The 12,547-nt window shown below is 50.8% G+C and overlaps 4 protein-coding genes across 4 annotated transcripts; 1 reads left to right on the forward strand and 3 right to left on the reverse strand.

Moving 5' to 3' along the window:
* Positions 1 to 93: 93 nt before the first annotated feature.
* BDW70DRAFT_152064 (flavin-containing monooxygenase) lies at positions 94 to 2,058 on the reverse strand (the record flags this gene model as incomplete). Its single annotated transcript, XM_073739385.1, has 6 exons — positions 94 to 249; positions 308 to 412; positions 457 to 604; positions 655 to 995; positions 1,053 to 1,381; positions 1,431 to 2,058. The coding sequence occupies 6 exons, from the start codon at positions 2,056 to 2,058 to the stop codon at positions 94 to 96; spliced, it is 1,707 nt and encodes a 568-aa protein (XP_073593708.1).
* A 480-nt stretch (positions 2,059 to 2,538) lies between these two features.
* On the forward strand, positions 2,539 to 4,626 carry BDW70DRAFT_89015 (uncharacterized protein). The gene is made up of 8 exons (XM_073745118.1): positions 2,539 to 2,956; positions 3,007 to 3,053; positions 3,101 to 3,126; positions 3,176 to 3,330; positions 3,380 to 3,663; positions 3,712 to 3,996; positions 4,053 to 4,163; positions 4,227 to 4,626. Exons 1-8 carry the CDS (start codon positions 2,893 to 2,895, stop codon positions 4,545 to 4,547), a joined length of 1,293 nt encoding a protein of 430 aa, XP_073593709.1. The 5' UTR covers positions 2,539 to 2,892; the 3' UTR covers positions 4,548 to 4,626.
* Positions 4,511 to 7,076, reverse strand: BDW70DRAFT_89020 (putative C6 transcription factor). The gene is made up of 6 exons (XM_073745119.1): positions 6,538 to 7,076; positions 5,946 to 6,488; positions 5,762 to 5,889; positions 5,570 to 5,710; positions 5,214 to 5,522; positions 4,511 to 5,137 (listed from the first exon to the last, which is right to left on the reverse strand). Exons 1-6 carry the CDS (start codon positions 6,658 to 6,660, stop codon positions 4,705 to 4,707), a joined length of 1,677 nt encoding a protein of 558 aa, XP_073593710.1. The 5' UTR covers positions 6,661 to 7,076; the 3' UTR covers positions 4,511 to 4,704.
* Positions 7,077 to 8,254: 1,178 nt separating this feature from the next.
* On the reverse strand, positions 8,255 to 10,586 carry BDW70DRAFT_140765 (NCS2 family permease). The gene is made up of 5 exons (XM_073737673.1): positions 10,327 to 10,586; positions 10,122 to 10,225; positions 9,236 to 10,049; positions 9,081 to 9,185; positions 8,255 to 9,034 (listed from the first exon to the last, which is right to left on the reverse strand). The coding sequence occupies exons 1-5, from the start codon at positions 10,414 to 10,416 to the stop codon at positions 8,405 to 8,407; spliced, it is 1,743 nt and encodes a 580-aa protein (XP_073593711.1). The 5' UTR covers positions 10,417 to 10,586; the 3' UTR covers positions 8,255 to 8,404.
* Positions 10,587 to 12,547: the final 1,961 nt, after the last annotated feature.

Raw genomic sequence — 12,547 nt, forward strand, 5'->3', positions numbered from 1 at the left:
ATTATTGGGAAAATATACCGCTAAGCCAAAAAGGCGTCATGACTCCCAGATTAGTCTTAGTCATATTTTCAAGTCGACAATAATCTAATACACCTACGCGGTGACTCTCTTCCCTAGTCCAGTTACCATCCCTGTCCACCATGAAACGTTGCGTGAGGTGGCAGCACGATTAAATGCACCAAGGCTGACGACGAGTAATACAGCTAGAAGCAGCCGTCCCCAAGCCTGAGTGGCTGGCTTCTGTGCCCACTGTCCAGCAGTGTTAGTCAGTCTGGTTTGAAGCCCAACTCGACGATTGGAGAATTACCTTGACATTCCAATCCTTCCAAACCGGGAACAAACTCCTATACCAGAAATGGGCCTGCGTCCAGGGATAGGCCATCGCGTTCCAGCCTTCCTCGTTGACGTACCACTATACCGAGGTTAGTGGCACCAGACAGCTAGGAGGTAACATACCGAGTGACACCCAGCGTTCCAAACTGTATTCTGGAGCGCAGTCTGAACGCCCTCGACATAAGCATGTTCAGCATCAGCTTTGACTTCAACGGATGATGCGGTGCCATCTAGGACGGGCTTTAGGATGCGAAGTGCGTAGTTTACCGAGCTACAGCCCGAGTTAACAAAATACCAAATCAGGTGACGGCCAGTGCATACTTCTCGGCAGCCATAACAGCCGACGTATGGCCCGTGACGGTATTTGGTCCCAGCAGGACGAAGAAGTTCGGGAACCCGTTCATCGCGCAGGTATTGTATGCCCCTGGACCGCCCTGGCGGCTCCAGTGTTCGTCAACGGTTATGCCATTTCGACCATGAACTTGCATACCCGGGAGGAACGTGTTCGTGTTAAACCCGGTTGCGAGGACGATCACGTCTGCCTCAATGAGTCCGTTCGAGGTTTGTAAACCTTCTGGAACTATTTCGAGGATCTTGGCGTCCGTGAGGAGGTACTTATCATTGTGCAGGGAGTCGAGGTAGCCGCAATCGAAGATCCGACGCTGATAACATTAGCAGGTTCACAGTAGACAGTTACATTAGAGAAGGAAGAGGTATACCTTGCAGCCGACTTCAAAGTCTGGGATGAGAAGGTCATGGTATTTGGCCGGCGCGGCCCTTCGCATATAGGCCTCAATCTCTTTGCGTCGCTTCTGGCGGTATTTGGCAGCCGATTTCGTCATAGGGAACAGCTGCCAGTCAGCCTCAGCGCCTTGGTATATAGCGAAGCGATGGAGGGCCTGGAGGCCAGGGATGTTCCGAAAGGCCCATAGCATAGTGGGGGTGTATTGCACATTGGCCGTTTCAACCACCCAGTGCTTGCTGCGGATGATTTGTGTCACTGAACCGCTGCGATCCATGATAGCCGGAACGACCTGGGCAGCAGTACCTGGTTTGTCAGTAAATCTTTTATAGAGATGGTGTAATCGAGGACATACATCCATTGCCAATGACAATGACCTTCTTTCCGTCCAGACTAACATCGTGGTTCCATCTCGCGGTGTGGAAGAGAGAGCCCTTGAATGTTGACGCACCCGGGATATCACAGGCGCGAGGCTCGACTAGGACGCCTGTCGCGCCGAAAAGAATCTGGCATTCATGGTAGGAGATCTCATCCGTTTCCACGTTGCGTAGCTTCATGAGCCATCGTGAGGCATCTTCTCGCCACCAGCACTCTTTGACCTCGGTGCGAAACGTCATTTTCTCACGGAGTCCATACTTGTCGGCCACTTCCTGTTGGTACGCCTTGATTTCCTTGTACGAAGGCATCAACTTGGTCCAGCTTGGGTTCTGCGCGAATGAATAGCTGTAGAGGGCACTCGGGACATCGCACGCACAGCCTGTGTAGTTACTGTTAGCCGAGAACTCAATGGACTCAGCAGACATACCGGGATAGGAGCTAATGTGCCAGGTTCCGCCGCAATCGCTGTGTCGCTCAAAATACCGAATGTCGTCCAAATGATACCAACGTTTCAGCGTGGCGCCTAGTGCTATGCCACTTATTCCAGCGCCAACACAGGCAATCTGGCTGTAGGTGGGTAGGAATTGGGCGTTTTCTGGCGGCATTTTGATGGCCCCAGGCAGTTACTGTAAGTAAGAAGTTTGGATTTTATGGCTTTACAAGATCATAGGCATTGATTAAGATCATGAGATCTTCCCCGCACGGCCATCGCTGTTGTCTGACGCTTGGGCGATCTGCCGAGGTAGTGTGTTTGAGATGCAGCCAATATGCAAGCTCATAAGCTGCCAAGTCGCAACAATGCGAAGCTGTGATGAGAATTTCACCCATCTCTAGCGCATACTGCACCAGACAGGAGAAGGCATCAGCATTTACATGGGAAGGTATGACGGGTTCTCGCGCCTTGCTGAGCACAGCCGCAATCATTATAAGTCAACCTGGATTGCCCGCAGAGCCACATCGATCGGTAGGTCTTCTCCAGACTGGTACAGCCTTTCTATAACAACATGAGAAGCTGCGTAGGACAAATCATCACCATCTGTTGCACAGCCCGGTCCAGGCTCTGTGCGCCTGTCGCGTTCTATGCTAAGGCTCCGGAGAAGGCGGGTAGTTACAGCTGCACTCGCGTAGGTGTGCAAATGGGCACATCCTGCCGAATCATTTCCACCGTCAATGGGCTAGCAGCCTGATCTGCGTAGGCCAGTTGTGCCCACCAATCGACGCGTCTCATTCCCACAAATGCTAGCGGTGTAGCGCCCAGCTGCGGCTCCCGCTCACCCCAGGCGATTCGGTGATAAAGGTGAAAGAATTCAAAGTTTCAGCCTTGTCATGAACGGCTTCCTGAGCGGGTTATAAAAATCGCCTTGCATCGCTTGCGCTCCTGACTTTGCCGGAAATTTGCCTCGTTGATAATGTCGTTGAACCCATAGAGTTGTTGCACGATGACTGCGGTCGAAATGGGTACGGTCAACAGCCCTCCGCAGATCCAGATTCTCGAAGAAATCAGTACGACAACCTTCAATCCAAATTTCAATGGTAGCTGACAGATCCCAAAGAGCCCGACCATTGGGAATCACGTGGTGTTAATTTGGATATTTTGAAAGTGTGTTTCAGTCCGCTGCTTACTGGTTCAAGCTGACGGTCGCATAGTCCAAGCCGGAGGCCAACTTTCTCGTGTATGCATTTTTGTCCTTCGTCCCTGGGATTAGCGCTCACATCAGGCAGCCTTCTCTCCAACGACTTCAAAAAAAATGCGAAAAAGCATATGCCTGAGTTCAAAGAAAATTTCCAGGATGAATTCTGGCCGGTGCTAGTGGACGACATTAACGGGTCCTTCCACTGCGAATATAGCGACTCAAATGCTAGAGTCACACCAGCAGGTTTCCGCTTCTCTTTCCGCGATGAGGGCTTGATCTAACGTCCTGATAGTTACTTGGTCGTGTTTTAAAGTCAAAGAAGTCGAATCAGCGGGAGTCTACGAGTGGAAGCAGCCTGCCATACACGTAGATTGGAACGCAGACACCGGACGACACGTTGTGCACGTCTTCGAATTGCCGTTGTGGGAGCGCGACGACTTCCTTCCCAGGATTCCGTCCGCCAGAGAACGACGATGTAATCCATTCTCCTGGCACGCAGCGTTCGCGCGGATGATCCTCGAGCAGTATGATACGGCATTTTGGTTGTTGAGAGACTTGGTGCGAAAGCAGGAGAAGGTGTGCAGCTGTCCGGTCGCCAAGTACAGTAGCTGACAGATCAGCTAGGAACGATCAGAGTCCGCGCATAAGCTGAACGATTTCCCCCATCTCCATGACATCCTGCGGCATCTCTTCCACTATGAGGAAACGATTGAAGTGGCGCAACATACGTTGCGGACGATGGCGGCCGAACAAGATCGTTGGCGTAACGAAGACGAGGAAGACATTCGGCAAAATCTAGGGATATGGATCAAGACCCGTCAGCGCATCTTGCACGAGGAAAAGAGAGCACATTCATTAAAGACGCGGTCAAAGTCGTTGAATGACCGGCATCGAAATGAGATTAACCTGGTAACACACCTAGCTCAACAAGGTCATTTTCAGATAGAAAGATGCTAACGAGGCAGGCATTCAACCTGGTATCTCAGAGCTTCGGTAGCGACGCCCGAACAGACAGTAACATGATGAAGACAGTTGCTATAGTGAGTATGGTGTATTTGCCAGGGACGTTTGTATCCGTAAGTCTGCTCACGTGCAATTATCTGCTCAAACACTTGAACATGTCTGACTGGTGGTAAAAGGGCCTCTTCGGCACCAATTTCTTCAGCTTTCAAGCTGACCCGGGCAATACATGGCTCATGGCTGACGAGTTCTGGCTCTACTGGGCAGTGACGCTGCCCTTAACCTTCGCCACGGTGGTCATCTGGGCGATCTGGCACTGGCAAGACAAACTCGTCATCCTGAGGACCAAAGCGCAGGGTGGAGAGTCGAATAAATCTGCTGGTTCCGCCGATTCCAAGGGCAATCTCCAGTCCAATTATACACCGAATAATCTTCTTTTGAGAAGGGTGACCACCTTCCTTAGAGGGGGAGGAGGTGTGCAGCGACAAGAGACGGTGTAAATCTAAGTGACTGACTATTTTTACGAGTAGATATGACTATGAATTTATAAGACATTACCTGAGGCTATATCCATGTACTCAGCCAGACACCAAATTCCGTAAAACAATTAACATCCAAAAAAGGCATGGGTATCATCAATAGTGCATCCACAATTATTCAAGAGTCTAAATTCAAGAAAAAAGGACCTGTTTCGGCTGGAAGCGATATCTTGCGTTCTCGCGCCATGTTCTGTAGGGTGCGCATATACCCTTTTGTAACGGGCGATCGTTGCGAAAAGGCACCGGCGGCTACCACGAGTGAGATAAATGCATCACGATTGATAGGGTCGTCTATGACTTCTAGCAGATTGAAGAGGGCTGTTATAATGTAGGGGATGTTGATTGCAGGCATCCGGTCGGCTCCCCACCTAGAGCGATGGACAAGGGTTAACTGAGCGACTTTGCGGGCAGATGACAGACAACCGTCAAGGGCGTGAGCAGGAGAATTTATAGCTTCACGGATTTTCAGGCTCAGTGGGTGAGTGGAGGGGTCGACAGACTGGACTCGAAATAAGCCGTAGACTGCCGACATGATGGTGTGGTAATGCATACTAGAGCGGTCAGCTGGAAGCACTGGCACAACCTAAAGGGAGCTGGCACGACTGTTGAGAACTGACAACAACTTACTGTAGAGAGAGAACATGAGGAATATTAAGATTGCGTTCATTTAGGCATATCGGTAGCTGGTCCAGCCATTCACCGAGATACTGGAGTGCGTCGAGTTTCTCGCTACTCAAGTCTAAACGGGGCAGGGGTGTGAAGAGAGCTTGCCCCAGACTGTGCGCAGTTCGGTTCAAATTGCAAACTGCATTGAAGAGGCAAAACGTGTGTGCGTCAGACTGCGAGCACCAAGTGTGGTTCTTGCACTGGTTGCTAGGTGGCGGCTGGGAGGGTGGTGGAATAGCTGGGAATTTTCTGGCTAGTAAAGCATGAGCCCTGGGGAGTCAGCAAGTCAAACGGAACATCTAGTGAGTGTAACGTACAAGGAAAGATTGAATATACCCCAGTTAGTGTGGTTAACATAATCAGGTGGAGAGTTACAGGACGCCAGCAGTTCTCGAAGCGAATACGCGAGCTGTCCACCAATAATCCACGCTTGTCGGTCACGGCCGATGTTCGTTGCGCTATTAGTGTAAGTCATCAGGATGTATGTGGGAAACGGGGAAATTCCTTACCACATCCATATAACTGATAAGGCCTGCACTGTGGGCAAACTAATACGACCCTCTTCCTTGTCAAGTAATCGTTTGGCTTCTGTGTAAAGGTTCGTTCGCAGATCAGATAGATTGTCGGAAGAGTAAGCCTGACATAAATGAGTGTTTGAAACATGGATGACAACAAAACAGAGGTCAGACGTACACATGCATCGGATAGTATGATGTTCACCAGAAGCGGCGAGCAATATGATGCTGAAAGTGATCCAGATTGCATATCCCGGATGAAAAGATCGCGATCGATGAAGTTGCAGATCGGATGTACCCACGTAAACCAGGAAGAAATCAACCGCGAGACGAGATCGTCGTCGTTTATAAGGGATGTCCAGGGTCGCGCAGGGACAGAGAAGCGTGGAACATCAGATGACTTCCTGGCGTCAAGAATATGGCGCTGCGGCAGTTCAACTTCCAAGAGCTCTGGTGTTTGCGGAAGGTTCGGCTGCTGCTCGATATAGAAGCGAATTTCTGCGGGAGAGGCATGGCTGCGGATGAGGTTTAAAAGAGGGATTGTGCTGCGGTTGCTACTCTCGCGAAAGAATTCGAGGAGGCGGACCAGTAGATCTTCCTTATCTTCCAACTTGTCAATCTTGCGCTTGAGGACACCACGACGGCGTTTATCGGCGGTTTCGTCGAGGGTACATTCGAGGCGGCTCTTCAGGCAGTTGGCGCAGGGAGGAGCTCCGGTACACTATCAACATATATCAGGCAGTGTAAGAGCGGAGTTAAGCACTAGATACCTTGAGCTTGCGAGCCTTGCAAGACGAACACGCGGTGCCGACGTTCTTCCTGCGTTTCTGGACGGGGAGGGAAATAGTGTCGGAAACCACAGGAATCAGGCGACGGGACTTCGGGTTTGGCATTGTTCAATCCATGCTCGAGGCGCAGGGAGGAAAAGTCCAGCAATAAACCGAAAACCGACGACGAAAAACCACTGTGCCTAAGGATCGGTGTTGACGAATCAAGCTGCGATGGCGATCAATCCGCCGTGGAATGTGAGCAATCGTCAGGAGTCATTCCTCGCTAATAGGCACCATTAAGTGACTGCACAGCTTAATCGCTAAGCCGAGGGGCTTGCTTGTCGCCCGCGTCAGAGTGCGGCAGACAGATAGGAGAGGACTCCCTGAGGTTCTCTGTGAACTTCCGGTCGTGCCTGAGCGGGGCGGTGATCGCTTCCGGCCTTCGGAAGTGTTTTCCACTGTCCCTACATTCCGGTCGGAAAGGAAATGATCCGCAATCCTCCTCCCATAGATTACTGCTTCTTGGGATGAAATCATGTCATTTGTTCCTTTCAACTGTTACAGAAGTATTTACTTTGAATAGCTCCTGCTCATATACTGAATGGTGATATCATGTGATCAAACAGCGTGCCACTACGCTGACTAAGGAGGTTAACAGCCGCCGACGCCACCAAAACTTAACGACGCACTGGGATTTGAAGCTATTCACAACACACAACAACGCAAATAATGATCAAAACTAGCTATTTCTTACATGGGACAGCTAATCATACTATGACTTTTGACTTTTGATATAACATGCAAAATATGTTGGCAAAGCGCGTTCGGCGCGCTCAGAGTTGAATCCCCAGGAACAGCTCAACCACATTCTTTTACTCATTTCTGGACTGAATCAAACCTCTGACCTCTTGTATGGAGGGGCTTTCATTGGAAGTCTCCAGCACCTTGGGCTTGTCTGTTTTTCTCTTTTCAATTAAAAGCTCATGGTTTAGCCTTCTTCTGGCTAGAAGGACGACGTCATTCAGGAATAACTCAACCTTTCAAAAGTTATAAAAGTTATTGTAGAGCAACCTTCAACTATAGTATTGCAGTACTCTGCGAGCCTCACTCCAACAGCTTCATAACTAAAGAGGCTTCCTTCAATGGCGAACTGTATAAGGTGTTGTGGTTGTTGTGATTGAGACTATAGAAGCGCTCCCACAGCTTGGTTTTTTGTGTTGCCGGCTTAGTATTCAACTTCCGTGCTTTGAGGACTGAATGGCTGTAAACCAGCTGCAGCAAGCTTCAGATATTGTCTGGTTTGGAGACCTTGCGGTGGGCTGTAGGGTATGCGTTCAAGGGTTTGGCTTGTCATAACCGCTCATCCAAGACGCATTTTGGCCTCACAAATTCATCAAACGCGCGCTTCATAGGACCTAACAGCAAACACCTAGTGAATTCAAGAGACGACATGAATGTGGAGGCACGCTCAAGTGTCGCTACTCAGATTGGCTTCTTGCTCCATCATTTTCGAGCCATTTGACGCGCTTTTGGTGACAGGGTGGCTGTTGAATAAGTTACGTGGTAAACACGCGTTGACTTCCGATGGTCTGGCGGCTCTGAAAATGACGTAAGCTGATGCTCAAGTCGACTTATCCATGCACGTGACCGGAAAGCAACCAGCCAAAGAGTATGGCTTCCAAAAGTGAAGAGGATTCAGTTGCATCAAGTATGCAAGTCGCTCATGATAATCTCTTTATATTTGTAGAGAACTACTCTGACAATGCATGCGCTATGAACAATTATACATATTGGAGAAACATCCTTCTTTCGCTCCCTAGATACATTAGGCTCCTCCATCCTGTCTATACTATAACGGTCACGTTGGTTATTTCTCCGTGACCTGTTCCTTTGAGGATGCAAGTTTCTCGCCCGCGCGATCCTGCGACGAGAGCGACCCGTGAGGCATCACGCCAAGGCTAAGATCATTGGCATCATCTTCAGCCCGCCAGAAGTCCTTCTTCCCATGAACCGCACGCACCAGCCATGGTGGGAAAAATCCTCCGGGGATTTTCCAGGTCCACGGCTCGTGCTCCTCCTCGCGGTTGGGAGGAGAAATCCGGCCCCCGGTCAACTTGGCAATAATCCACACACCTCCGTTGATGAGAATGTAGCTCATGATACCGGCGATCAGGCCGTCGGCAATGCTGTACGTGAATGGCATGATTGAGATCGTCAAGAACGCGGGAACGGCGTCTCCAAGATACCGCCAGTTGATTTCGAGTGTCGCATGCATCATCATGGAGCCGACAATGACCAATGTACTGCCAGTGGCCCATGGAGGAATCGAGGCGAAGATAGGCGCAAAGAAGACGGCGATGAAGAAGCAGATACCGGTCATGCATGATGTCAGACCGGTCTTTCCACCTTCCGAAATACCAGCACCGCTCTCGACGAATGCTGTAACAGGCGGAGAACCGAACAAAGAACCGATGGAAATGCAAATTGCGTCAACCATCTACTATAGTTAGCGATGTTTTCACGAGATGATGTGGGAGGCCTACATAAGCCATGGCACTGCCTTCAAAATCCTGGGTGCGCTCATCCATAGCGCCGGCAAACTTGGCCATCGAATATAATGTACCCGTAGCGTCGAGAATGTCGACGTACTATCCCAGTTAGCAGGGCTCTGTATATACCAACGAGCTAAATAGCATACCAAGAACGTGATCAATGCGAGGCCAAACTGTCCACCGTGACTCGAGATATTCCATTCCTGCGCCACCAGAGTATGCTGAATCGGATGGAAGGTGACGACCTTCTTGAAAAAGTCGAACGAGCTGTCACCGGTTGCTGTGTGAGGGAAATAGGTAACTGGTGTCGGACGCGGCCACGAGATGATCGAGACAAGGAGGATACCAGCAATCACTGCACCCTTAACCCTATACATCATCAAGAAGACAGTGAAGACACCGCCGCAGAAGATACCAATCCACATTGTGGGATTCCGCATTTTTTCTGACGAAGGACACAACCCGTCGTCGCCGAACTGATCTGACGCACAGCCGGCTAACTGAATAGGGCTGCTTGTACCCCCCTGCACAACACCAAGTCCGGCACTATAGCTGAGACCGATCAGCGTCAGGTACAATCCAATTCCAGCGCCGGTCGCGAGTTTGATTGAGGCGGGAATAGCACGAGCAAGCCACTGTCGGATACCGAGTAAAGTCAACCCGAGGAAAATCCAGCCTTCAACGAAAACCGCAGTCACTGCAAGACTGTAGGGGATCAATCCGGTGCCATGATGACCGACGACAGTATAAGCAAAGTACGCGTTGAGACCCATTCCCGGGGCCAGAGCGACGGGCAGATTCGCCAGAAGACCGAGGAAGAAGCTCGCAATGGCGGCGATCGCCGCCGTTGCAGTTACCAGATCACGGTTAACCTCTTGCTTGCAAAGAAGGTACTCGGTGTTGTTTTCGCACGCCGTTGCGAGGTCTTCGGCTGGGCAGACACATGTTCCTCCTGTATCACTGAACAGACGTTCTCGTCAGCACCTCTCAATTTTCTCGTTGGCGTATATCGCTCCTCATAACGGTACGTACCTCGTGATATTGGCGTTCACGGATATAATATAGGCCATAGCGAAGAAGGTGGCAAGGCCGGCACGCAATTCGGTGAAGAAGTACGCGCCTTTTCGCTCGCGGGGCTGAAGAACAGCGCGAATTAGTGAGAAGGATTTATTCCCAGGCTCGCATAGAGCGAGCAGTCCAGAGAAGGACAACGCTCTACGAGCGCTTAAAGACATACATGACCGGACCCCTCCAGGCGAAACCAGCGACCGACCGGGCTACGAGCCACGGCCACATTGGTACGGCCAATCCACTCAGCGTACCCCATGCTGTCTGTGAGGTCAAATAGAGAGGTGCAAAGACGACCGGCGAAGCCGTTGGGATAGCGAAATGAGCGTCAAGATGAGGACTCAGCCTGCAGAATCGACATTTCAGAAGCTCACACGACAGCGCGCTAGAGATTTTATTTCCCGACCGTCCACTGGGGCAAAAAAAAATTCCTTATCTCTGCCATGTGCCTAGATTACCGAGACCAGTAATTCAGGATCGAGTGGGACCGTCTGCGATAGGCTCGCAGGGCCTCACTGGCCGACTCATCCACGGGACGAGTCCCTGGGCCCGGCGAGTCATCTGCCAGCGTTCATCTCCAAAGTGAGTACGCTGGCGGATCTCCCCGAATAACGTATCAGGCCGTTGCTTATCATCGACTAATTCGTCTTACGGGAGGCAAATTGCTGTCAGCTTTACCTAGCTGTGCTTTCATGATTTCGTCATTGGAGATGGCAGCTCATTGAGCTGCGCACTCTACCTAGGTATACGGACACAACAAAATGTACTCTGAGTATGCTCGTTTCTCCCAGTATCCGCCATCTGCCGACAGATTGACGCGAACCGCCCTGTGCGCTGGGTCCTTGGGCCCGCTTGACACGTCCTGTCGCCGCGCTAAGAGTGATATCCGCCCGGCTTACCAGTTCACAAACACCTTGCAACCACTATCATAGCACAAGAAAGCAAGCACGCCCTCTCCAACCTCCGATCACCATGGGGCTGGCGGCGAAGGCCGAAGCCGTTCGCAGGCTTATCGACTTCTATTATTGTACTCAGCAAGCCAAGCCAGATCCATTGCTAGCGCAGACTCACCCGCAGATTCAGTCCATCAGAATGGTCGACAGCGGTCGAGGCGCATGCAGTCCTCCGCTCGTGACTGTCGTACTACGCATACCCCAGACTGCGGGGGTCAAGCATGGATCCCTCGAGCCCTGTCCGCCGTGCCTGAGCCAAGATATTCTACGGGATAGCACGACTACCAGGGTGCGGTACCAACGGAAGCTGGAGATACGTCTCTTGCACCTGCAGTCACCGGAGGGGCGAATTGGTGATGCGGTGTCCCAGCTAGCTTTTGTTAAGCTAGCTTTTGTTATAGATTACTGGCGGGTGAGTAGTACTACCTAGTAGGAGCTCTCCGAAAAGCGACATCGACATCGACACGGACACCGTAAACGGTAGACTCCTGCTGGCAAGGTATGCTGCGATCCTGGGCGCATGACGGGGCCGGCCGCCAGTAGCACGGACGTTACTTGGATGGATACTCCATCCATAAGTATATTTCTATCCCTAGTGAAGCCAACCTATCGTTTGTTAGCAAATGACACGCCCGGCTGCTTGGAGCGATACATTGCGATATTGATTTTCGCACGAAGCTGGTCTTTGACGTACGCTATGTCGCGTTGTATGCGAAGACTGTACGCAAAGCTCTCCGCGTGAACTTTGATGTGGACTGGCATGTATGGCTCAGCACCGTTCGGGTAGCTGGTCCCAACCACATCTCTGAAGCATACACTACAGCCGTTACGGTTTCTTTAACGATGAAACTCATGCGGCGTGTCCCAGTATAGCTGGGCCTTCACTTATTTCTTTGCGAAACTTGGCAGAGAGTAGAGGGTATTCCTTGATATTTCCTCGCTATTAGCTGCGGCGAGATCCTCGTAGCTATTATTTCCCTCGCGACTCCACCGGACAAGGTCCATTGCGACCATACCCGTGAAGAACATATTGGTTGCCATCTGCTGCAGCCTACCGTACCCTATCGTAAACACGCTATGAATGTCTGCCAGACTTAGAACGCCTACGATGTATGTTCATCCAATGAAGGACCACTCGTAGAGCTATCCGCACCTTCTAACCGGTGGTCCTATTCCTCTGCAGCTGCAACAATGTCGAGGAAGACCGCATATTCTCTAGTCGATGTATATCCGAGTGTATGCGAGGCCCAGGTAATTTTACTCCTTGCTCGGCTTTACTGCTATATTCGTATGTATCGATATTTGTGTCGGCGGAGGTGTCTCTTCTGATATTGGGGTTTAGTTGGTGTAATGCAGCCGACTCGTAAGCTAACAAGGAAAGTATATCCTGCTTGTAGTTATAGCAGTCCGAACTGCAAGGTAACGCTGTGAGAAATA

Source organism: Aspergillus foveolatus (assembly GCF_047715535.1).
Source record: "Aspergillus foveolatus strain CBS 279.81 unplaced genomic scaffold BDW70scaffold_45, whole genome shotgun sequence".
Classification (NCBI taxonomy): domain Eukaryota; kingdom Fungi; phylum Ascomycota; class Eurotiomycetes; order Eurotiales; family Aspergillaceae; genus Aspergillus; species Aspergillus foveolatus.